Here is a 24,054-nt window from a genome sequence, read left to right as displayed (position 1 = left end):
ACCGGCCTTCGCTTCCTTTATCCAGGAATTTCCACAATTACCTCCTGATCACTTCACGCCTCCGAAGCCTACTTTAGGCACACGAGTCCTCTTCTTTTGACACCTTGTTTTAAGTGGTCTGGTGACCCTCTAAAGCGCTCCTTAGGGTTCACAAGTACTCTTCTGGCACACAAGTGCTCTTCTGGCACACAAGTCCTCTTCCTTGGAAAGGAACAGGAGGGGCACTGGTCAATCCTGCACACTCCACCGACTAACCTCTCTCAAAACAAGCACGCTGGGGTTTTTAAACTGCCCAGCGCTGCCTTCAGCTCTCCTCATTGGTGGAGAGGTTCAGCTGCAGGCTCACTCTCCTTTGACAGCTGTCAAAGTCCCCTAGTGATAGCTTAGCGCTATTACAGCTGTCAACTCCCCAGCTGTAAATTCAGGCCGCTCCTCAATTAAAGAACAAAATAGTCAAGGTCCATAACAGTACGAGCAAGGGAAAATTTATATTTGGGGTCACCCAGGCAATCGTTGTCATTGGGGCGGCCAAGTGGACTCTCCTTGTCATCCTCCCCCCCTCCCCACCAGGAAGTCAGCACCCACCAATGAGGAGATTGTGGAAGCGATCACCCTTCTCAATGAGGGGGTGATCAGACCCGCCATGTCCCCCTACAATAGCCCAGTCTGGCCCATCTGCAAGAAAAATGGCATGTGGCAAATTAAATAAATTCGCTACCCCTCCACACCATAGCTGTTCCCGACATAGTCACGCTGGTTGAGGATGTGGTGGACAGGGACAACAAACCCTGGTATGCCATGGTGGACCTCACCAGTGCCTTCTTCTCTATCCCCTTAAGCCCCAACTCCTAGGATCAGTTTATCTTCACATGGGGTGGCACGCCATACACTTGTTGTCGTCTACCCAGGGATATCTCTGTAGTCCCACCCTCTGCCATGGGGTAATAGCCAGTGACCTAAAAAATATTTCCCTCCCCCACCCAACATAGATGTAATTATGTTGATGACATTCTGATCTAGGGCCCCACAGAAGGAGACAGTGGTGCAAGCACTGGACTCCCACATCTCTGTGCTCCGCGCTCGTGGCTGGGCAATCGATCGGGAGTAAATACAGGATCCCAGCCAGACAGTTCTCTTCCTGTGAATCCAGTGGCACTCAGACCAGAGGGGCATCCCAGAGGCTGCACAAAATAAAATTTTAAACACAGCAGAGTCCACCAAGGCTGAAATCCAGAGTTTCATCGGCCTTAGACTACTGGCAGCAACACATCCCCAACATGACCATGCTGCTGCACCCACTGTATGCCGTCCAGGAAGACCACATTTCTCTGGAGTCCTGAGCAGTAGCTAGTGTTCGAGAAGGCAAAACAAGGCATGGAGCTGGCACTGCCGCGAGCCTCCCGAAAGACCAGAATCCCCTTTGAACACCAGGTCTCAGCCACCGCCACAACAGCCGAGTGGAGCCTCTGACAGAAAATGAATGGTTGCAGAGTTCCACTCAGGTTCTGGACGAAATCCCTACCCGAACCTGCCCACCCCCCACCACGACAACCCCTTCGAACGCCAGCTCCTGACACCCAGCTCAGAACTGTATAAAACATCAATGCATAAGTACATTTCTTCCAAGCCCTTGACATCGCTCCACACCAGATCACTATGATGGACATCGTTTAGATCAATCCTTGCAGAGAACCCCACCCTCATTGGTACAGGGAACTGGGAGTGTGTTTGAAAGTCCCTGTTTGTGGAGTGTGTACACATGTGTGAGTGTGTAGAAGACAGGTGGCTACTGGTATCAGAATCCAACCTGGTTCCGATGTGAATGTCTATAGTTGTTTAGTAATTAAGTATCCTTTGACATCTTCCTGTTTGTCTCCCATGTGTTCAATAAAGCTACCTTTGATTGTAACACGTGTCCAGACTTGCTTGTGAACCCACCGAACCTGATACTTTTCCAAACACAACTTTGGAGGGGTGGAATGTTATCCAGAGAATTATCCAACTAGTCGGTCAGGAAATTGTTCAGAACAAAGGAATTTCCAGATTTCTCCTGGAGGGTTACCTGACCACCTCCCAGGCAGGTTAGGGTTAAAAGTAATTTCCCTTTGTCAATAAAGGAAAAGACACCTTCCAATTGGTCCTCATCCTCACCCAAGGTCACACAGCCCCTTAGCTGGCTGCAGGATAAAAATCCAGCAAGTGGCTGAATCACTCTCTTTTCCCCTTGGGACAAAATCTATGCTCCACCTCCAGTTGTGAGCTGTGGGCGACACAATTGCAAGGTGTGTGCCCGTAAAGGGCTGTTGTGGCACATACCTAATAGAGATTTTGATAATCATTGTGCTGTGCCTGCTAGTGAGAGAGGGGATGGCGGGTATCATTTGTTTATCCCTCATGTTACACTCGGGATATGTGATTATCAGCGACTTGTTGGGAGATGCGATTATTGGTGATTAACCAGTGCCCAATGTGTATGATTTGTGTGTAGTTGCTTTGTTTGTGTGCGTGTGTTCCCTGTTGTGAATTTCCCTGTATATAAATAGATATTTGTTAATAAACCATGTCCAGGACTTGTTACTTCTTGAACCCTTTGAATTTGTTCTCACCATCGCATCCATGTTTATTGTACCTGCCTTTAGCTAAATGACCTTGATGTGTTTTTTGCATCCTCCTCCTTGCCAATTCACCTAGGTTTCTGAGTTGGCAAACTGAGAAATATTACTTTTGGTTCCCGCCAAATCATTTGTATTATTAGTTAGGGAACACCTCCCACTCTCTGCGCACCACCTTGCTTCTACTCTGTTTCAGTTCACGGGTTTTCACTCCCATGAGCTTTAATTTTGCACACTAATCTCTTCTGTCCAACTTCACTAAAGGCCTTCAGAAATTCCAGCGGCAGAGGGTTGTGAAGGCAGCTCAGGCCATAACTCAAACTAACCATCCCTGTGTGGACTCTGTCTCTCCCTCCCGCTGCCTTGGGAATGCAGCCAATGTTAAAGGTCCTATCCTATCCTGATCACACTCTCTTATCCCTGCTCCTTCTCATTGGGCATAAATGCATGACTTTGGAAACAGATTCAAGGACATTTGGTCCCCATGCTGCTGTCAGACTATGGAACTGACTTCTCATAAGTAAAACTATGCTGCCTTTGCATTGATTTTAACTGAAAATTTTCCCTGTAACACTCACCTCCACACTTTTGTTTGATTTTGTAGTACCTGTTCTTCTCATCGGTAGGTTGGTTTGTTTGGATAGCATGCGAAACAACACTTTTCATTGTATTTCAATATATGTGACAATAAAGTTCAGTGGTTTACCCTAAACTATTCTCCAGTACAAACTTACCAATTTTGGGAAATTTGTTAAACATTAGTTCCCTTTCTTAAATCTACGCTGAATTTGTTTAATCTTGATAACCTTCTTCAAGGAACGAACCTGTTATCTCACCCTTTATAACAGAATCCCGCAGGTACAGATAGGGAAGGATTAAGATCCAAATGCATTGCTGGGGATCTAAAGAGACTGGTTCTATTTGCATTACGCTGATGTGCAGTTTCTCTGCAGGGATTTGTGAAACATAGTAACAGAGATCAGAGATCCACTGAGGCCTCAACAACAGGTTCACCCCCTTCCACCAGGATTATTTACCATGGTCGTGGTCCTATTCAACTTTCTAACCCTGAGATCAATCCAGATGAAGTGGTAGATCACAATTTCAATTTGAGTGGATAGACGGTAGAAGTGACCCTTCATTAACAAGCCTCCTGTACACTACACCTCCAATCTTTGTATAATTTGCAAACTTGCCAATCCAATTTACCACATTATCATCCAGATCATTGATATAATATGACAAACAACATTTGTCCCAGCACCGATCCCTGATGCACATCACTAGTCTCCAGTCTGAATCATTGCTCAGCCTTAGCACTTGGATGTCTTGATAATGACAATTGTGGCAGCACAACGATATTGATGGGGACTTCTAATGGCTTCCTCAAAATGAGAATTTTCTCTTTTCCCCAGCCTGAGTGACCCACATTACTCGCTGATCTGAGTGACCCTCCATTACTTACCGGTCTGAGTGACCTTCCTTTACTCGCCAGCCTGCGGACCTCCATTACTCGCCGGCCTGAGTGGCCCTCCATTACTTGCCAGCCTGAGTGACCCTCCATTACTCGCCAGCCTGAGTGACCCTCCATTACTCACCAGCATTATTGTTGCTGTCTGACGCTCAATGTATTGCTTTGCAAGCAAATGAATAGAGCCCTGCCTCAGGAACCTCAGGACAATGACTTTTGTAAGGTCTTTGATAAGGTGCCGCATGGGAGGTTAGTCAGGAAGGTCAGTCACTCGATGTTCGTGGTGAGGTAGTAAAATGGATTAAACATGGCTTTATGGGAGATGCCAGAGAGTAGTGGTGAACGATTCAGACTGGAGACTAGTGATGTGCATCATGGATCGGTGCTGGGACCAATGTTGTTTGTCATATTATATCAATGATCTGGATGATAATGTGGTAAATTGGATTGGCAAGTTTGCAAATTATACAAAGATTGGAGGTGTAGTGTACAGCGAGGAAGGCTTTCAAAGCTTGCAGAGGGATCTGGACCAGCTGGGTTGAAAATTTCAGATGGAATTTAATGCAGACAAGCAATAGGAGTTGCATTTTGGTAGGTATGATATACCCTTTAAATGGCAGAGCACTGAGGAATGCAGCAGAACAGAGGGACCTGGGAATACAGATACTTCCCGACTTACGACCTATGCGACATACGTCCATCCACACAACCAAATTTTTAAAAATATGTTGTATTTATGATGTACTTAACAAACTATAACAGGAATACAGTGCATGTAAGAGTCAAAATGTACTCACTTACTTTGTTAGTCAGCATCCTGGGGTCCAAAGATTGGGTGTGGCCATTTTGATCCATGGTACATGCACGAGTGTTAAGTGCCCTGACGATATTGATTTCACACCCATCTTATCCATGTGCCAACTGATATGTTGACCCACCACACATGCGCCAACTGAAGACTCATGCATGCGGCAACCGAAGACTTGGCCATCCTTATTCCTGTGCGCATGTGCGAGTCTTCGGTTGGCGCATTCATGGTGGGTTCGTGTATTGTAGATCATTTGGCACATGTGCGAGAGTTAAGGGTGCAAATTCAATATCATCAGGACGCTTAACTCTCGTGTTTGCACCAACCGAACTCCAATGTGCAAACCCACTGCCCATGCGGCAATTGAAGACTCATGCATGCACACAGGAATCAAGATGGCTACACCCAGCCTATGGACCCCAGGCCGCCGACTAACAAAGTAAGTACACACATTTTGGCTCTTACATGCCCTGTATCCCTAATATAGTTTGTCAAATACAACATTTGATTAAAAAGTTTGCTTTAAGACCTCAGAACTCCATGCACAGGCAAAATTCCGACTTAAATCTATTTTGAGATAGGACCGATCCTCCAGTCCCAATTACAGTTGTAAATCAGGGAGTACCTGTACATAATTCCCTGAAAGTGGTGTCACAGGTAGATAGGGTTGTAAAGGGAGCTTTTGGCATATTGGCCTTCATAAATCCAAGTGTTGAATATAGGAGTTGGGATGATATGTTAAAGTTGTATAAGACGTTGGTGAGTTCAATTGGAATTATTGTGTGCAGTTTTGGTCACATAACTACAGAAAATATATCAATAAAATAGAAAGAGTGCAGAGAAGATTTATTAGGATGTTGTCCAGTCTTCAGGAACTGAGTTACAGGGAAAGGTTAAACAGATTAGGACTTTATTCCCTGGAGTATAGAAGAATGAGGGGAGATTTGATAGAGGTATACAAAATTACAATGGCAATAGATAAATGCAATTTTTTTCTAATGAGTGTAGGTGAAATAAAAACTAGAGGACATGGGTTAAGGGTGAAAGGAGAAAAGTTTAAAGAGAACAATTGGCCGGCATGGTTAATGTAGTGGTTAACGTGATGCTCTTACAACACCAGCGACTCAGGTTTGAATCCAGCCCTGTCTGTAAGGAGTATGTACGTTCTCCCCGTGTCTGCATGGGTTTCCTCCGGGTGCTCTGGTTTGATCCCATCCTTCAAAACTTCCTGGGGGTTGTAGGTTAATTGGGCACCACGAGCTCGTGAGCCAAAATGGCCTGTTACCTTACTGTATGTCTAAATATAAAACTTCACACAGAGAGTGGTGGGAGTGTGGAACAGGCTGCCATCTGAATTGGTAAATGCAGCCTCACTTTTAACATTTAAGATACATTTGGACAGTTACACAGATCGGAAGGATATGACCCATGGGACGAGGCAGAATAATAGTTTGGCAGAGACTAGAAGGGCCGAAGCGCCTGATTCTGTGCTGTCGTGTTCGGTGGTTCTAATGAAAGACGGGAGGGAGTTGGGCAACCATCAGTGTTAGGGCCAACCGCCCTAGTCCCAATGCCAACATGTCCAAGCTCCCAGCTGTGACGGGCACTCCTCACTCCCTACCACCCTCCCTCTCTCTTTTCCTACCTTACTCTTTCCCTCTCTCCCTCCATTTCTTTCCCTCACTCCCTCCCTTGCCCTCATTCCCCCTCTCCCTCTCTCTCCTGCATTCACAGCCCCCAGGCCGGAGGGACCCGGCTCGCCCTGTTCCCGCGCCCACTCATCGTTGCCTGTCCGGCGTCGATGGCTCCGGCCCCCGGGGAAGAGCCTGGCAACCAGGACTAACCTTTCCGCTTGTGAGGGGCGATGGAAACCGAAGGCCGGCGACCGGGGAGTGGGTGGGGGGAACACGGTGCGGACTGAAGCGAACGGAACTCCCGCTCGGGGTAGGCCGGTGGTTCCCAGCTGCTGCTGCAGGCCGGTGGGGTTAGTGGCACGGACCGGGAGCAAGGGATCAGTGTGGCCGAGCGAGAAAAGAGGTGGAGGTGGGGGGGGGGGGCTGGAATGGGAGGGATGGGGGGCTGGAATGGGAGGGATGGGAGGGGGGGGGGCTGGAATGGGAGGGATGGGAGGGGGGGGGGCTGGAATGGGAGGGGGGGGGCTGGAATGGGAGGGATGGGAGGGGGGGGGCTGGAATGGGAGGGATGGGAGGGGGGGGCTGGAATGGGGAGGGAGGGGAATGAGGGAGAAGGAATGGGGAGGGGAGGGGTAGGGGAGAGGAATGAGGGGGCTGGAATGGGGAGAGGAATGAGGGGGCAGGAATGGGGAGGGAGGGGAATGAGGGGGAAGGAATGGGGAGGGGAGGGGTAGGGGAGAGGAATGAGGGGGCTGGAATGGGGAGAGGAATGAGGGGGCAGGAATGGGGAGGGAGGGGAATGAGGGGGAAGGAATGGGGAGGGGAGGGGTAGGGGAGAGGAATGAGGGGGCTGGAATGGGGAGAGGAATGAGGGGGCAGGAATGGGGAGAGGAATGAGGGGGCAGGAATGGGGGAGGAGGGGGTGGGACCGAATGGAGGAAAGTGGAATCGGAGGGAGGGAATGATGGGGGAGTGTAGGGAATTGGAGGAAAGAGAGTGTGGGGGAGGGAGATCTGCCTGTAAAAATGGTGGCTTGGTTTGTTGCTGTTTAATTGACCACAAGAGCTGTGAAATTTTATTACAGTTGAGCAGCGATGGGGGCATGACGTTTCAAGGCATAGTCCAGAGCTTTGCTGCTGTTCCTCATCCTGGACAAGGTTGGCCTTGCTGGATCTTCTATAGCTTGGAACAATGCTAACCTTGATGGCAATACTTCTTTCTTGTTGCAGGTGGGATTTCTGTACCCCGACAGCCACCATGAACACAAGCCCAGGCACGGTGGGCAGTGACCCTGTCATTCTGGCCACTGCTGGTTACGACCACACTGTTCGCTTCTGGCAGGCACACAGTGGAATCTGCACCCGGACTGTGCAGCATCAGGATTCTGTATCCTCATGGCTCATTAATCCTATTTTATTCTTCCCACATTATAATCCCCCCCCATATTCTATCACTCACCTACAAATGAGCAATTTGCACTGGCAACCGTGCACCTTTGGGAATGTTGGCATATTGGCCTTCATAAAGCAAAGTATTGAGTACAGGATCTGGGATGTTATGGTGAAGTATAAGACATTGGTGAGGCCAAATTTTGAATAATTTTTCAGTTTTGTTCACTTAACTACAGGAAAGATATCAGTAAGATTGAAAGAGTACAGAGAAGTTTTACTGCGATGTTGCCGGGACTTCAAGAACTGAGTTACGGGGAACCATTAAACAGGTTAGGACTTTATTCCTTGGAATGTAGAGGAATGAAAGGAGATTTGATAGAGGTAAACAAAATTATGAGGAGTAAATGCAAGTCGGCTTTTTCCATGGAGGGTAGGTGAGATACAAACCAGAGGACATGGGTGAAAAATTTTAGGGGGAACTTCTTCACACAGAGAGTAGTGGGAGTGAGGAACAAGCTGCCAGCTGAAGTGGTGAATGTGGGCTTAATTTTCACATTTAAGAAAAATTTTGACATGAATGTGAGGGCTATGGACTGGTTTCAGGTCAATGGGATTAGGTGGAATAATAGTTCGGCACAGATTAGAATGTCCTGTTTACTGGGCCATCATGTTCTATGGTTATAAGTGCAAGGAAACCAGAGAAGACCACAAGGAGGCGGTGTCAATTCCATAGAGATGGCTCCTGAGGTCAGGATAGAACCTGGGTTGCTGGAGCTGTTTGGCCTTGGTGTAACTGGCTGTGACACTGGGTCACTCAGAAATTGTGTGCTTTCTTTTACCACCACCTGGCAGGTTCTTGGGAAGACTGGCAGCAGAGGCTTCTGTTTAATTTTATCAAAAGAGATGATAACTAGGTTTGAATCCAGCGCTGACTATAAAGAGTCTCCTCCCACATTTCAGACGTTTATTGGTCACATGGGTTTATTTGGTGGTGGGGGCTCATGTGCTGGAAGGGCCTGTAACCTCTAAATTAAAATGAACATTTTGTAGAGAGTTTGCTGATGACAAATGCAATTTCGTGTAATATGACACTTATTATGTGAAAATAAATTGAATCTTGAAGAAGCTTAGGCCACCTTGCAGATCCATTGACTCCATCGACACCTCCCACTGTCTAGAGAAGGCTGTCAACATATTAAAGGACTGAACCTGCCCTGGTCGCGCTCTTCTTCTCCTTCCTATGTTGGACAGAAAATGCACGAGCTGGAAAACAGGAACCTCCTGATTCAAGGAGTGTTTCTTCCTACTGTTATCAATCTTAAATGGACCTTTCCCTGGTAAAAGGCGATACCCTTGCACTGTTTTAATTGCATTTCTCTCTGTATCTTTGTCTTTGTGAGACTATGCAGTCTTTGAATTGCTGTAACTCTACGCACTGCACATTGCCTGCTGTTTGAGTGGATTTGCAAAACAAAACTTGTGACTGTACATGTGGCAATAATCAATTGCTCGATTCTGCTGGTTACAGGTTTCCAATCACAAAAGACAAACCTCTACCATCACCCTTTTGTGTTCTTATATTTTACAATTTTATATAGTTTTGCATCTATGGTCCTCTCAGCCCTGGACAAGGGAAGACAACACTTCCTTCCCTTGTCCAGGACCAGTTTGATTCCCTTTGTAAATTTCTATGCCTAATCACATCAGAGTGCTCTTGCCCTTCCGGTGATACTGGAATGTACCCCTTTCAATCACCACTCAACCTTTAGTCAGTTACTTGTGCCCAGAGTGGAAATTATATGTTGCTTCATTCTTTCCATTTCCTTAGCGAAGCTGTCAGCAGGTAAATGCTCTGGAGATCACTCCGGACCGCAGTATGATTGCAGCTGCAGGTGAGCAATATACTTTTGTTCACTTATATATATTCTTTTGACAGCCCCACGCTCTGGTCTGCTCCTGCAGGATGCACCTCACTGAATGTATGGGTTGCTGGCCTTCTCTATAGGTGAAATTAAACATGGTTTTATAATAGTTTCTGAATGGAAGTGGTTTCTGTGAAATGAACATTATTTCCACCTTTAGGGGCATTGGACCACTTAGTCCTTGAGGAGTGGGTGTGGAGAGAGGAAGGCAAGATCTAATGCTGCAGACAGCTGAAGTTTATGCTTGTGGCTGAAAGGTGAAAGGGAATGGCATCAGTAGCCAGTCAGAAAAAGAAAGGCCAGTGCATTGCTGCTTTTAGTGAGCTCAGGCTCTAACACAATATTATGACCTTGTTGCAGATGCACGGTAATGGCGCAGGTTGAGGTTGGATTGTGATTAAAAATAATGCATTTTATTTTCATTGCCTTGTAGGATACCAGCATATCCGAATGTATGACCTGAATTCCAACAACCCAAACCCAGTGATCAACTATGATGGAGTCAGCAAAAACATCACCTCAGTTGGTTTCCATGAGGATGGACGTTGGATGTACACTGGTGGCGAGGACTGCATGGCCCGAATCTGGGACCTCAGGTATTTATAATGGTATGAAGGGATGGGGTCCACTGCCTTTTTTTGGCATTGCTGTGGGCAGTAGACAAGTGAAGACACAGACCTTCAACATCAGTAGCCAGTTAATTTTAGCAGACCCAGTGTCTCCTGACTTCTGTACACACTCCACACAGCTGTCACAAAAACAACAGGTCTACAGAAGGCTAAAGGTGGGGGAGGACTAGACCCCTGAACCCTGACCATAATCAACGCATTGTTGGTGCTCAAGCTCACACGTAATCTTTCTGTCTCTTGGCAGGTCACGCAATCTGCAGTGTCAGAGAATCTTCCAGGTCAACGCTCCAATAAATTGTGTCTGCTTGCATCCCAATCAGGTAAGGTGCAACATCACTCATCACCAAAGAAGCAGGCTGCCTGAGTGAGCTCACTCCCCGTAAAGAAGAATTGTAGCGTTGAGATCACTGAATGGTACAACACAGAGACAGGCCCATTGACCCACCATGTCTATCTACAATAAATCCCATTTGCCCATATTAGGACTGTGTTCTATGTCTCCTGAACATAATAATTGTTTCCAATTCCTCTATCTCCTCTGGCAGTGCATTCCAGATACCAGCCATTCTCTGTGGGTAAAAAAAAACTTAATCGCAATATCCACTTTAAATCTTAAAACCTGGCCCTCTGGTTTTTGATACCGCTTTCATGCCCGATCTATAGAATCAAAATCAGAATTCACTGTCATGAACATATGTCACGAAATTCATTGTTTTGCAGCAGCATTGCAGGTGAAAAATTGCAAAAATTACATTTTTTAAATAAATTAGTGCAAAAAGAGATAGGGTTTGTGGTTCATTGTCCATAGAAATCTGATGGCAGAGGGGAAGATGATGTTTCTGTTCCGTTGGGTTCTCATCTCTAGGCTCCTGTGCCTTTCCGCAATGGTAGCAGTGTGAAGAGGACATGGCCTGTGTGGTGGGGGTCTTTGAGGATAGAGGCTGCTTTCTTGTGACACCTCTTGTAAATGTCCTCGATGCCCCTGGCCAAATTCACAACTCTCTGTACTTTTTTGTTGTCTTGTGCACCCCTATACCAAACAGTGATACATCCAGTCAGGAGGCCCCCCATGGTGCACCTGTAGAAATTTGCAAGGGTCTTTGGTGTCATACCAAATCTCCTCAAACTCCTATTGAAATATAGCAGCTGGCGATCCTTTGTGATTGCATCGACATAGAGGCTCTAGGATTGATCTTCAGAGATTTTGACACGCAGGAATTTGAAGTTTCCACTGCTGACCCCTCAATGAGAACTGGGTTGTGTTCTCCTGATTTTCCCCTCTTGAGGTCCACAATCAGTTCCTTAGTTTTGCAAATGTTGAGTGCAAGGTTGTTGTGATACCACTCAACTTGCTGATCACTCCTGTGCACTTCCACATTGCCACCTGTGATTCTTTCGACAACCATCGGCAAATTTGTAGATGCCATTTGAATTGTGCCTGGCCGCGCAGACGTGGGAGTAGAGCAAATAGAGTAGTGGGCTAAGCATCCTTGAGGAGCGTCTGTGTTGTTCGTCAGTAAGGAGGAAATGTTTCCGATTCGTACTGACTGTGGTCTTCCAATGTGGAAGTCAAGGCTCCAGTTGTGTGGGGGGGGGGGTTGCAGAGGCCCAGAATTTGAAACTTGCTGGCCAGTACTGACTGGATGATGGTATTGAATTTTGAGGAGTAACCGGATGTTTTAGCTGCTGTGAGGGCTGAATGGAGAGCCAGCGAGATTGCATCTGCTGTGGAGTGGTTGTGGTGGTAGGCAAATTGCAGTGGGTCCAGATCTTTACTTGGGAACGAGTTAATTCTAGCCATGACTAACACGTCAAAGCATTTTGTCACAGAAGACACAAATGCTACTGGGAGATGGTCCTTGAGGCAGCTCACTTTCCTCTTCTTGGGCGCCACTATGATTGATGCCCTTTTGAAACGGGAGGGAGCCTCCGACTGCAGCAATGAGGGATTGAAAATATCCATGAACACTCTGGCTAGTTGGTTATTTTACAGGTATGCCAATAGAGTCTCTCTAACCTCTCATAATCTTATTTACTATCAAATTATTCCTCGGCCTCCTTTGCTCCAGAGAAAACATGTCCGCCTTGCCCAATCTCTCCGTGTATCTAAAGTCCAGACAGCATCCCCTCTGCACTCCTGGCTGAAAGTTCATCTCCCAGTTTCTCCATCGCTTGCCAGTGTGTGGCGCTGCTGTGCTTTACAAAGTCTCTCTGGAGGTTCCCAGTTCTGAAATAACCCAATGCAGCCCAGTTGGGTTTGGCACTTGACTCCAGACCTCATTACAGCTTTGGGCAAATGTGGACTTAACAGCTGAATCCCAGAAATGAGATGTGATGATCATCAATTACGTCAAGGCAGCATTTCTCTGGCAGTAAAAGGCCTGGGTAAATTTACAGGCCACTGGAATTAAAGGGAAAACTCTCCATTGGCAGGAGTGATGTTCTGGCAAATGAAAATGGTTGTGACTATTGAAGACCAAACCTCGCAGATGGTGACCTCTTGAGAGATCTCAGGGCAGGATTGTGGGTACAGCCGCCTTTGGATGCTTTATAAATAGCTTTTTTTCCTCCACCTCTGAGATCAGCATTGGAGATGTTTGCTAATGACCTGCTCTGTGTCCTGTTCCAGTTATAGACCCTGTGAATGAAGCAGCTGGACATCTTCAGCTATGGATAAGGGACAAGTAACAAGTGGCAGACAATGACCAGTGCTAATAAATGAATTTAAACACCTCTCCCCTTGATGTTAAAGACATTGACCATTGCAACATCCTGGGAGTTGCTCATTGTGGACCAGGTGCTAACTATACACTGACACCTTGTGACAATCCCTTGATGTTGCTGAATCTGGACATTGGAACTCCCCATACGATGGACTCTATGGGGGTATCTTCATCATTGGGGACAGACAGTGAGCATTGGTCTTGCCAGCAGTGCCCAGAGTATGACATCATCTGCATCTCCTAACTCCCTAAATCAATTCCATATTAAGATTGTGGTAGAATGCACTTGCCTTGAAGCGTGCAGCTCCATAATGCCTGACATGAGCCATTTGAGCCTCCATCTCAAACCTCAGCCAAATGTTCAACTTGTTATTGGCCCTTCTTGCAGTAGATCTTTATCTAATCGATCAGGACCTCTCCTTCAAATCTCCCCTCTGCCTTCTCCAATCATAGATCCTCTGGTCCCTTATAACTAAGGTCATTTCTCTTGAGCATATCTGATATTGATTGTTGAAAGTACCAAGCGTGCCTTTGGGCATTATGAGGAGCAGTTCAAGGAATGTTCATATGCATGCACAACTGTTCTTCCTCCTTAACAAGTTCCTTCTGCTTCAGGCTTTTTCTGTCCGGGTATTGATGGCTTTAACTGTCTATATGTTTGCAGGCAGAGCTGATAGTTGGTGATCAGAGTGGAGCCATTCACATCTGGGACCTGAAAACTGACCACAATGAGCAACTGATCCCTGAGGCAGAAGTATCGGTTAATGCTGTTCACATTGATCCAGATGCAAGCTACATGGCAGCAGTCAATAGCTCGGTAAATGACCTGGAACTTTAACCGACTTGAACAAGAAAGTCTGGAAATGGTAATACGCAAACGAGCTGGAGAAACTCAGCAGGTCATGCAGCATCCACGGGCAGTTAAGGGTAACCAACATTTCAAGCCTGGACCCTTTGTCAGATACAAGGAAAAACAGGCAGGCATCTGAAAAAAAGGTGGGGGTATAGGGGAGAAGGGGGAGAGGGGAAGTGGAGGAGCACAGGTAAACAGGTGAGAGGGTAGAAGAGAAAAAAGCTGAGAGGTCATGAGGGAGAGGACTGAGGGTAGCTCCATGGTGCACATGCTCAAACTGAGATAAGTACTGCACCGAGTGGTCGTGACAGTGGAATGAGGGGTATAAGGTTGGGCTGGGATCATCAACAAGATACACTGCAACAACTTGCCCGGCATCTGAACAGCACATCAGAACACACCATCTGCCAGCCAGCAGAACAGGGAATGTTACTAATACTTGGGAATGCTACTATCCCCAACTTCCCTCTGGCTCATGCACCTTCCAGTTTCCCTTCAACGAGCAAATTTCTGGCAGGCTCCCTTCCTTCTTGCACACCTCACACGATGGTTCAAAAGGCAGTTCATCGCACTTTTGGAGACAAGCAATAAACATGGCTCCCTGAATGATTTGAGGGAATGAGATGGGAGTTGAGAGCAGGTGCCCCTGATGTTTCTGAAATAAAACCGGAAAATGCCAGAAGCACTCATTTGCACCAAGCACATTCCATGGAGAGAGAAACAGAGTTAATGTTTTGGGTTAGAAAACATTCTTGTCATGGCACCTCTCTTTGATTCACAATGCCTGCCAACCTTCTTCTGATTTAAACATATTCCATCTGTCTGCCAAAAGGAGAACAGGAAAAGAAAAGCTTAAAGTTGCTGAAATGATGGTGGAGGGGAAGCAAGAGAAAGGGAACATCTGTGATAGGATAGGGCTATGATTGCTATGGGGATGACTTGGTAATGGGCATTTAGAGGTGTGATGTATTGCACACAACAGATCAGGCTGTGCTGATTAAGTGGTGGGGGATGGGTGGGGTGGAGAGAAATCTGAGCCAATATTGCAGATTGATAACTTGTAAAGTTCTGTTATTGGAAGTTGGAGAATTCAGTGTTGTGTCTGGAAGACTGGCCGGTGCCCAGATGAAGATGAGGTGCTTCTCAAGCTTGCATTGGGCCTCAGTATAACAGCAGACGAGGCTATGTAGATGTACATCAGAGTGGAGCAGGGTTGAAATCTCGGAGACACCTCTGTGGAATCTGCAATGCCATCGTCTAACCTGCATTTGGACTCATCAAAGTTGAGGAGAGCTATTGTGATTTTTGAACACACTGCACAAGATTGACGGGGAATAGATAGAGTGGTCAGTCAAAACCTTTTTCCTGTGGCAACAGTAGCAAATAACAAAGGCCATTTGTGAGTGGAGGAGATTAGGAGAGACGTCAAAGGTACATTTTTATACACAGGGTGCAGAGGAAGGCATTGCCAGGAATGGTGGTGGAGGTTGGTACAATAGGGACATTCAAATGATTTGGATGTAAGAAAAATGAGGGCTATGAGATAGAGTGCTGTTCTGTTCTATCTCCTAAATTGGTAGAAATGCAAATGAATTGCAGCTTCAGCTGTGGAAGGACTGTTTGAATCTCTGGCTGCTGCAAAGGGAAGAGGTGAAAGGGTTGCACCTCTTTCAGTTGTAATGGGAAGGGGAGTGGTTATTGGAGACAGAAGAGTAGCCACAGAGTAAACAACACTTTCAAAATGCTCAAGGCAGGGGATCGTGTGTCTGGTTGAGTTGGCAGAAATCACAGGATGATATGCAGCAAACTGGAAAGTTGAAACCTGAGGTCAAGGGGAATGCTGTCTCTCACCAAAGGTGCTGCCTGTGTGGCTGAGTGTTTCTTTGGTTTCGGATTTCCAGAATCTATGGTTTCTTTTTTATTTTTGCTCTAATGTTTCTGCCTCACCACATTCTCTTTCTCACAAGGGTAATTGCTACGTGTGGAACCTGACAGGAGGCATCGGCGATGATGTTACTCAGCTTATCCCCAAGACCAAAATCCCAGCACACAAACGCTACGCTCTTCGCTGCAAGTTCAGCCCTGACTCCACGTAAATAATTTCCTTTAAATTACATTTAAACCCACACTGAACTGCATGATCAGTATCTCAATTGGGGATATGGGGGGTATTTTTTGTACCTGTTATAAACAAGTCACCTCGTGACCTAGATCGTGATCCTAGTTACAGAATAATTTACGAGGAGGATGGCCTGGTAAACAAATCTGCTTACAGTGAAGTGTGATCATCCGCAGGGTTCTACATGGATCATTAGGCTATTCCCAAGTGCAGGCTACAACACAGCCTTACCCTGGGAAATCTACCCACTGGATTTGTTGACCAAACACAACTACAATCAGTCCACTCTTTGGTTAATTAAGTCACTCAAAATGTTTTTAAGTAGGGTGTATTTTTTTCATCTTTTACCATTTTAAAGTTTTTTTTCTAACAGCTATTTTTGAAATTTGTGAATGACTTTTGACATTCACGATTCTGGAAGTCTTGGCAAGTTGTGCTGTCCCAGGCCATAAAGATGAGATGGCTTCCCAGGATGTGCTGGAAGAAGCTGTATGGCCCAATAAATCCAAATCACTGGACCACTACACTCTGGCCACTGAATCAACAGTCAGAATTATAAGGGAGCAAATTTTAAAAAAAACGGATTTCACTAAACTATAAAACTATTAGATAGAAACTATTAGATAGGAATATAGAACTGAGAGAAATGGAAGGTTCTGCAGTAGGGAAATTCGAGGCAGTTGGTAGTGTCAGCACAACACAGTGGGCCAAAAGGCCTGTACTGTGCTGTAGATTTCTAATTCTATTCTGACTCTCTGCGCACACCCATCAGATCGAGTCGCCCACTTACCTCATTGAAAATTATTCTCTATCTCAGTTAGAAAATGGAACAGTACAGCAGAGGAATGGTATGTTGTCCTTCCCCCCCACCTGTAGATGCCTCTTGTATGTTGTTACATTATCTGGTTCCATCTCCTCTCCCCAAAACATTTAAGTGGTACGAAATAGTGTAGTTTGCACCACATTATTACAGCGCCAGTGACCCGGGTTCAAATCCGCCACTGTCTGTCAGAAGTTTTGTACATTCTCCCCTTGTCCAGGTGGGTTTCATTTGGGAGCTCTGGCTTGCTCCCACATTCCGAAGGTGTATGAGATTAGTCGGTGAGTGGAATATAGGGGTGTATTTGGATGGCATGGGCTCATGGGCTGGAATGGCCTGTTCTCTAAATTCATATCATGCATTTGTGTTATGACCTGCTAATGTTCAAGGCAAGAGTTAGCCTTGAGAAAGGACTAAGCTTGTAGAATTGTGCTGTCTGCGTACCTTGTTCAGCCAAATCGAGCACACATTGGTTCTGTTTCTCCTGAGCCCTCAACATTATGTAGGACTGCCAGTAATGCATCTACTTATTGAGCCGATGTCAGGCTTATTGGGCTTTTGCTTCTCTCTTGAGGGAGTGGATTCTCCTGGCCGACCTACACATTAACGGATCAGTTTGTTTCAGTGCCTCTGGAAGCATCCTGCTGTGTTTGGTGGCTCTCAAATCATGTAACTATGCCTTATAAATGTATTTTTCTTCAGATTTTTCCATGAGGCATTCGCGAAAAAGGCAATGAGAAGGAAACACCATATTTGACAGTAAACTATTGGGGCACTTTGCAATTAATCTTAAAAATATTTATCTTTTGTTTGATTCAATCATGAAAGTCTTAGCTGCAAAATCTACTTACAGTCCATGGATATATCAAATGTCTAATTCTGCAGTCTATAATTTATTTAGTGTGTTTGCCAGCTCTGAATTTCAGCTGTGAGAAAGATTGCAGGACCTTCAAAGTGTAAGATTGTTGCTTGATGTTAATTTCTTGCAGTGGATGAATCAGAAACTGACAAAAATCCTGCTGCAATCTGATTTCAAAGCCACAAGGGCAACTGGTGAGGTATAGGATAAGAAGCAAGATGATGAAACTAACCATGAATAAATATTTAGTTTGGCCCATGACTTAGTCCAAGTTTTTAATTTTGGCCCTCTGTGAATTTGAGTTTGACACCCCTGTGTTATGGGTTAGAGGACAAAACTTTAGGAGTAATATAAGAGAATGCTTCTTCACTCAGAGAGTGGTGGCTGAGTGAAATGATCTTCCAGAAGAGGTAGATGCGGCAGGGTCAGTTCTATCATTTAAGAGGAGGTTAGATGAGTTCATGGATGATAGGGGGTTGGAGGACTATGGGCATGGGAGTGGGTAGGTGGATCTAGTGGATTTTCACGTAAATCAGTGCAGACTCGAAGGGCCGATATGGCCTGTTTCTATACTGTAAATTGTTATATGGTTATATACTTAACAAGTTTCCATATATCTGCAGTGTTTGTGGTGTGTCTAGTCACTGTTCTCCATCCTTACTTTGCTGTGCCCACTTTCCTGGTGAGAACGTTTTGTTTCTGTACCCCTCCTGCTGAATGAATTGTCCCCTCTGACCTGTATGTTTTTTGTTCAGAACAGTGCCTGAACAAGGGACCAACACCTAAATAGATCTGAGAAGTGGTTTCAGGATTCCTTTATTGTTGTGCGCCAATGCACACAATGCAATAATGCACTAAGACCATGAATATTTGCCTGCCATAAAGTAACACAAAGAGGTGTTACCAGTATTGCCCAGTGCCCAAACAGTAAGAGAAAAAGAAGAGGAAGAGAGTTCCTTCAGAGACACCGAGTGTCCGTGGATTTGCCTCCAGCGCTCCTACAGCCTCTGTAGCTTCACAGACTCCTGTTTGTTCCAGCAATGAACCTGAGCTCCTGGTTCCGAATCCCCAATATGATCAGGAATCTGTCAACGCTCTCAGGAGCCCATCTTTCCATCGACATCTCGTGAATCCCGGACCTGAAACTTGGTTCTCATGAGCCAGTCTCCAGCAGACACTGAGGGCTTTGTGGTCCGTGGCTGTGGACACCTGTCCTGTACGGTTGTTTCCTGGGCTTTTCTTTCTTGGCTGTGGGTAGAGGGGTGTTCTGCTCTAATGCACCCTGATACTCTTGGAGCCCACAACCCCTCATGGTCTGCTGCCAAGCATGGGAGTTGTATTCTTAGACGTGGGCCTCCATGGTTTCAAGGATGTTGAGAGAATCATTATCAACCCCATTAATAGGCTGTTGAAAGACTATTTAACTGTGATAGGGCAGTACAATATATCAGGCATTGAAAAGGAGATGTGTTTAGTTCCTGTTTAACTCCTGTAATTGTGCAATACCCACTTGTTCTTCTTTATTAAATAGACTTCTCGCCACTTGCTCTGCTGATCAGACCTGTAAGATATGGAGGACCTCCAACTTCTCCCTCATGACTGAACTTAGTATCAAGAGCAATAACCCTGGAGAGACATCACGGGGCTGGATGTGGGACTGTGCATTTTCAGGAGATTCGCAGTACATTGTCACAGGTAAGAAGTGAACCATCAAAATAAAGCACTGGTTCTAGTCAAGCACTACTTATGCTGGTTCCCAGTTTGCTCTGATAGGAGTGCCAAATTTCACATGGATTTAACTCAAAAATTAAACTCCCTGGAAGAATGTAGGAAACTCAATATAATATCTAAATTTAATCCCATGTCCTCAGGTAGAGGATGATAGGGGAGCAGTATGCAGTTGTGTTGGATTTGGAGAACATCTACGTCTGTGGCTGGATGATGTTTCGTGCCCTCTAACCAAATCCAGCAGTTTTCCTCAATTCTGAGTTGGAAGGTTGGAGTTCAATTCTCACTATGTAAATGAGGTACACACTGTACTGCTAGAAAGATGGCATTAACGTTAACCAATTAATTGCAGCAAGACAATGAATTTTGTGACATGTTCATGACAATAAATTCTAATTCTTCAGGTAAGGAGTTAAATTGAAATCCCATTTATCTCTTTGGATAGATGCCAAAGATTCCATGGAGCGATTATCAAAACTAGTGCGGATGTTCACTTCAGTCCTCTACATTAATCTCTCAACCAACTAATCCTATCCAAGTCTGACATGGCTTCTATATTTTTAATCTTAACAATAACATACTTCAGAGGTAGTTGAGTAGCTGTAAACTATGCTTACATCCTGTCACATTCAAGTTTAAGAAACTAAATTTAAATTTAGACATACAGCACGGTAACAGGCCATTTCAGCCCACGGGCCCATGCCGCCCAATCACATCCAATTAACTTCCAACCTCCAGTGTGCTTTGAACGGTGGAAGGAAACCCACGCAGACAAGGGGAGAACATACAAGCTCCTTACAGACAGCACGGGATTTGTGCCCCGGTCGCTGTTGCTGTAACAGCGTGGCACTAATGGCTACGCTAACTGTGAATTACTATTGCTCTTTTATTAAGTATATGTTAACCAGGTTAAGTGTTCAGGTAACCATCCAACAAGGGAGGTTATTTGAGACGAAGGAGTTTCCAGTGGGCACTTGTAAGGCATGTTGACGTGATTTTAATCTTGAAGTTTGTGCAGTAGTTGTTCTTTACGTGTGAAGGCTGACTCTTTTCTTTCCCTACACAGCTTCTTCAGATAACCTTGCCCGGTTGTGGTGTGTGGAGACTGGTGAAATTAAACGGGAGTACAGTGGGCATCAGAAAGCAGTTGTCTGTCTCGCCTTCAATGACAGTGTGCTGGGATGAATGTCCCCAAAGGACCATGGCCCCACTCTCTCCATGTCCTTTCCCAGCCACATTGAAATGCATTCCTGTCAGGTTGCTTTCACGAGTCACTACAAAAAGGCAATTAATACACAAAGGTGCTGGAGAAGCTCAGCAGGTTCCGCAGCGTCCACAAGAGGCATAAGAACATAACCAACATTTCAGGCCTGAGCCCTTGGGTAAGGTATGAGCAGGCAGGAGTCTGAATAAAAAGGTTGGGGGAGGTGGGAAGAAGCATCAGGGGAGGAGCATAGGTCAACAGTCAAGAGGTGAACATGGATAGGAGGGAAGAGAGTAAAGCTGAGAATTGAAGGGGGAGGGGAGTAATTGTGTAAATGGAGAGTTGGAGGAAAGAAGGCCATGGGACAGGCAAAAAGGGAGGCAGTGCAGGGCGGGTTAACGTTAATGCCATCTGGAATAAGAGGTGTTCCCCCAATTTGCAGGTGGTCTCAGTTTAGCAGTGCATGAGACTGAACAGACATTTCCTATGGGAATGGGGCAGGAAATTGAAGTGGGTTGCTACAATCACAGTGGACAGAGCATAGGTGTTCGATGAAGCAATCTTCCAGTCTACGTCCAGTCCCTCTGATGTAGAGGAGTCCACAACGGGAGCACTGGAGACAGTAGACCCCTCCAGATTCACAAGTCAAGTTTTACTTGGAAAGGTTGTTACTTGAATGGTGGTGAGCAAGGAGTTGTAGGCACGTGTAGCATTTCCTGCGGTCACAGGAGGCGTTTCAATTTCAACCCATTTCAATGCACCCCCATCCCATGCCAAAATGTCTGTCATGCACTGCCAAACAGACCACTCGTAAATTGGAGGAAGAACACCTCATACTCCATCTGGACACCCTCCAACCACATCTCATTAATATTGACCTGTTTCCGTTAGCCCTGTCTCTCCCTTTACCTATTCCCCTTTCTCCTTGCTCCCCACCCTTTGTTTCTATCTCTTTCCCTTTCACTCTGTCCTTTCTTGCCTCTCAGCTCTCAGCTTTTCTCTCCTGCCCTCCTCTCCATGTCCTCTTGGCTGTTGGCCTGTACTCCTCCCCCACCCACATTTTAATTCAGGTGCCTGACTTTTTGCTCATACTCTGAAGAAGGGCTGAAGCCCAAAATATTGGTTATATATCGGATTCTAGACGTTGCGGGACCTGCTGAGTTCCTGCAGCACGTTTGAGTATAAACTACAATCACACCGCCTGCAGACCTACAAAAATGCAACTTTGATGCAAGTTGCTGCGGACTGAATCTTTCTGTGTATTCAATCTCTGGCTTTGATCCTATCACTTGAGCTGCAAGATGGCAGTTGGATAGCCTCAGCTCAGACACTGGGACTTCAACGATGCAGAATGCTGATGGAGCGAAGATTTCATGCTGTTCACAAAGAAATATCCAGTGGCACACGTACTGGGCAATCTGAAGAAGACTGTAACGTTGGAGGGAAATACATGTCAGAGTGAGTCTGCTGGTGAAGACAGGGCCAATCTAAGGGAATGAGTTCAGGAGATCTTGTGTAATACATTTAACACACATTAACATGGCACCAGATCTCCTGAACTTGTTCACCAATAACATAAGCTGAGGAGATTTTGTGCGGTACGAAGGATGTCTCATGTAAAATTGTAATGCAACATTTGTACGCGTTAAAAACATTTTGTGTGTTGTTAAAAGTTATCATCAATATCACATCTCTTTCATGTTCTCTTGGTAATAGAAAAGATTGGAAGTTGGTCTCGTACGTGAGCTGGTTTATTTTCACTGCTCGTTATTTGAGTGGACACAGTGGAAATTGTTAATCCTGCACCAAGTTGCCATTTTATCTGGAGGCAGATGCTTTTAACATCTAGAATTGTGAAACAGTGCAGTTCATGGATTCTGCACCATTAATCATTAAAACCGCACCAAAATAATAGAAACACAACTGGCCGGGCCCTGAGTTCCCATTTTTTGTTTGAACCCTTTAAGAGATTTTATTGTTGAATGAGTGAATGTGAATCAATTCCTTTTTAAAATGGAATCCATGGAATGAGAGCATCTTTCAAAAGCCCTGAGTTAATCTCCACCTTCTCAATTATCTTAAGAAGGTGGCACTGAACCTCTCTGTAGCTCCTGTGGCGACAATATCCCCAAATAACTACTGGGTGAGGATGAAGCCAGGTCCGTGAGTGATGTGGCAGGAGAAGTTTCAGTTGTAATGTTGCATTGCGCATGTCTCTATTTACTTCAGGGTGGTGGAGGTGTTAGGTTTGAGAGGGCCATTCAAAGAAACCTTGCTGCACTCTGGTTGCAATCAACATGGCCACGGAGTGAATGTTTGATCTTGAATGGAGTGCTGACGCAGGTGGTTGGACCAAGATACCATCAGGCTTCTGGATCGTTGGAGCTGCTCCCACCCATTTATGTTTCCTGTTACCAGTTGCTGGCACTGCACTCATTGTCAGAAGTTGGGACCTGACCCCACCACCTCACAAAAGTGCAGGTAGGCATGTAGATTCTATCCACTACACTGTTCCTTCAACCATCCCAGTTCAGTCTACATTCTCTTCAATATTTAAATTCCTTTCAGCCACCTACAAAATGCGGTGATATTCTTGGATGTGAGCATTGAACTGATTATCGAGCTATCTTTCTCTCCCCCATCCCTTTGCAGCTTCTACTCCAACCATCTGTTGGCCTATACTCCTCCCCCTTCCCCTCCCTCCTCTCCCTTCCCCTTCCTCCCTTCCTCCACCTTTTTATTCAGGCGAGCCTGCTATTCCTGATACCTGATAATGGGCTCAGGCGTGAAATGTCCTAGGGATGTTGCTCCTGATACCTGATAATGGGCTCAGGCGTGAAATGTCCTAGGGATGTTGCGTGGCCTGCTGAGTTTCTCCAGCACTCTTGTGCATTGCATTGTTAAACTGACATACATTTGCCCTGTTGAATGCTTCTGAAAGATCCTGTAACACTACCATAGGTTAGGGATATCCCTCCTCGATTTCTCATCACCGTCACTGGTGCAGGCTATTTGCCCATTATCATTAGTGAGAGAGGGATATGTGCTAATTTGCAACTGTGTTGTCTGAAAATGCAATAACAATTCACTTCAAATGCACAGCTTGGTTTCAATTTGCTTCATACCTTGAGATAACGAAAGGCAAACATTTGTACACGTGCTGTTTTCCCTGATGTATTCAATTGGCATGGATTTGATTTCTGTCTTGCACTCTGGTCAATGATCATTTTCTAATTGTATCTGACTATGTTGACTCATCCCATCTCCTCCTGTGTTCCATG

At 45.6% G+C, this 24,054-nt stretch overlaps 2 protein-coding genes across 10 annotated transcripts in view; one reads left to right on the top strand and one right to left on the bottom strand.

Annotated features, from left to right (window-relative positions):
• LOC138758824 (hexosaminidase D-like) overlaps nucleotides 1-6,825 on the bottom strand; it is a 124,085-nt gene extending 117,260 nt beyond the window's left edge. Inside the window, exons 1-2 of one of the 3 annotated variants that reach the window (XM_069928237.1) lie at nucleotides 6,736-6,825; nucleotides 42-201 (exon numbers count right to left, since the gene is read on the bottom strand). The gene's annotated coding sequence lies outside the window, so the exon portion shown is untranslated. The remainder of the gene's footprint in view (nucleotides 1-41; nucleotides 202-6,735) is intronic. The other 2 variants (XM_069928238.1, XM_069928239.1) reach the window with 2 other exon arrangements.
• On the top strand, nucleotides 6,437-24,030 carry mlst8 (MTOR associated protein, LST8 homolog (S. cerevisiae)). Of its 7 annotated transcripts, XM_069928246.1 has the most exons (10): nucleotides 6,438-6,928; nucleotides 7,610-7,682; nucleotides 7,755-7,911; nucleotides 9,757-9,808; nucleotides 10,272-10,434; nucleotides 10,712-10,787; nucleotides 13,855-14,007; nucleotides 16,011-16,135; nucleotides 19,373-19,536; nucleotides 20,636-24,030. In XM_069928246.1, exons 3-10 carry the CDS (start codon nucleotides 7,783-7,785, stop codon nucleotides 20,752-20,754), a joined length of 981 nt encoding a protein of 326 aa, XP_069784347.1. In that variant the 5' UTR covers nucleotides 6,438-6,928; nucleotides 7,610-7,682; nucleotides 7,755-7,782; the 3' UTR covers nucleotides 20,755-24,030. The 7 variants fall into 7 exon arrangements, with proteins under 7 accessions (XP_069784350.1, XP_069784347.1, XP_069784349.1 ...); XM_069928249.1 differs by lacking the exon at nucleotides 7,610-7,682 and having other exon boundaries at nucleotides 6,437-6,928; nucleotides 9,760-9,808; XM_069928248.1 differs by lacking the exon at nucleotides 7,610-7,682 and having other exon boundaries at nucleotides 6,438-6,745.
• The last annotated feature ends 24 nt before the right edge of the window (nucleotides 24,031-24,054 follow it).

The sequence above is a fragment of the Narcine bancroftii genome, chromosome 3 (assembly GCF_036971445.1).
Source record: "Narcine bancroftii isolate sNarBan1 chromosome 3, sNarBan1.hap1, whole genome shotgun sequence".
NCBI lineage: Eukaryota > Metazoa > Chordata > Chondrichthyes > Torpediniformes > Narcinidae > Narcine > Narcine bancroftii.
This window is presented reverse-complemented; position numbering and strand designations above follow the sequence as displayed.

Coding starts and splice junctions, on each gene's coding strand:
- mlst8 (XM_069928248.1), top strand. CDS start 7,783: ATGAACACAAGCCCAGGCACGGTGGGCAGTGACCCTGTCATTCTGGCC. Junction 7,912..9,756: donor CTGTGCAGCATCAGGATTCT/GTATCCTCATGG, acceptor CGAAGCTGTCAG/CAGGTAAATGCTCTGGAGAT. Junction 19,537..20,635: donor TTCGCAGTACATTGTCACAG/GTAAGAAGTGAA, acceptor TTCCCTACACAG/CTTCTTCAGATAACCTTGCC.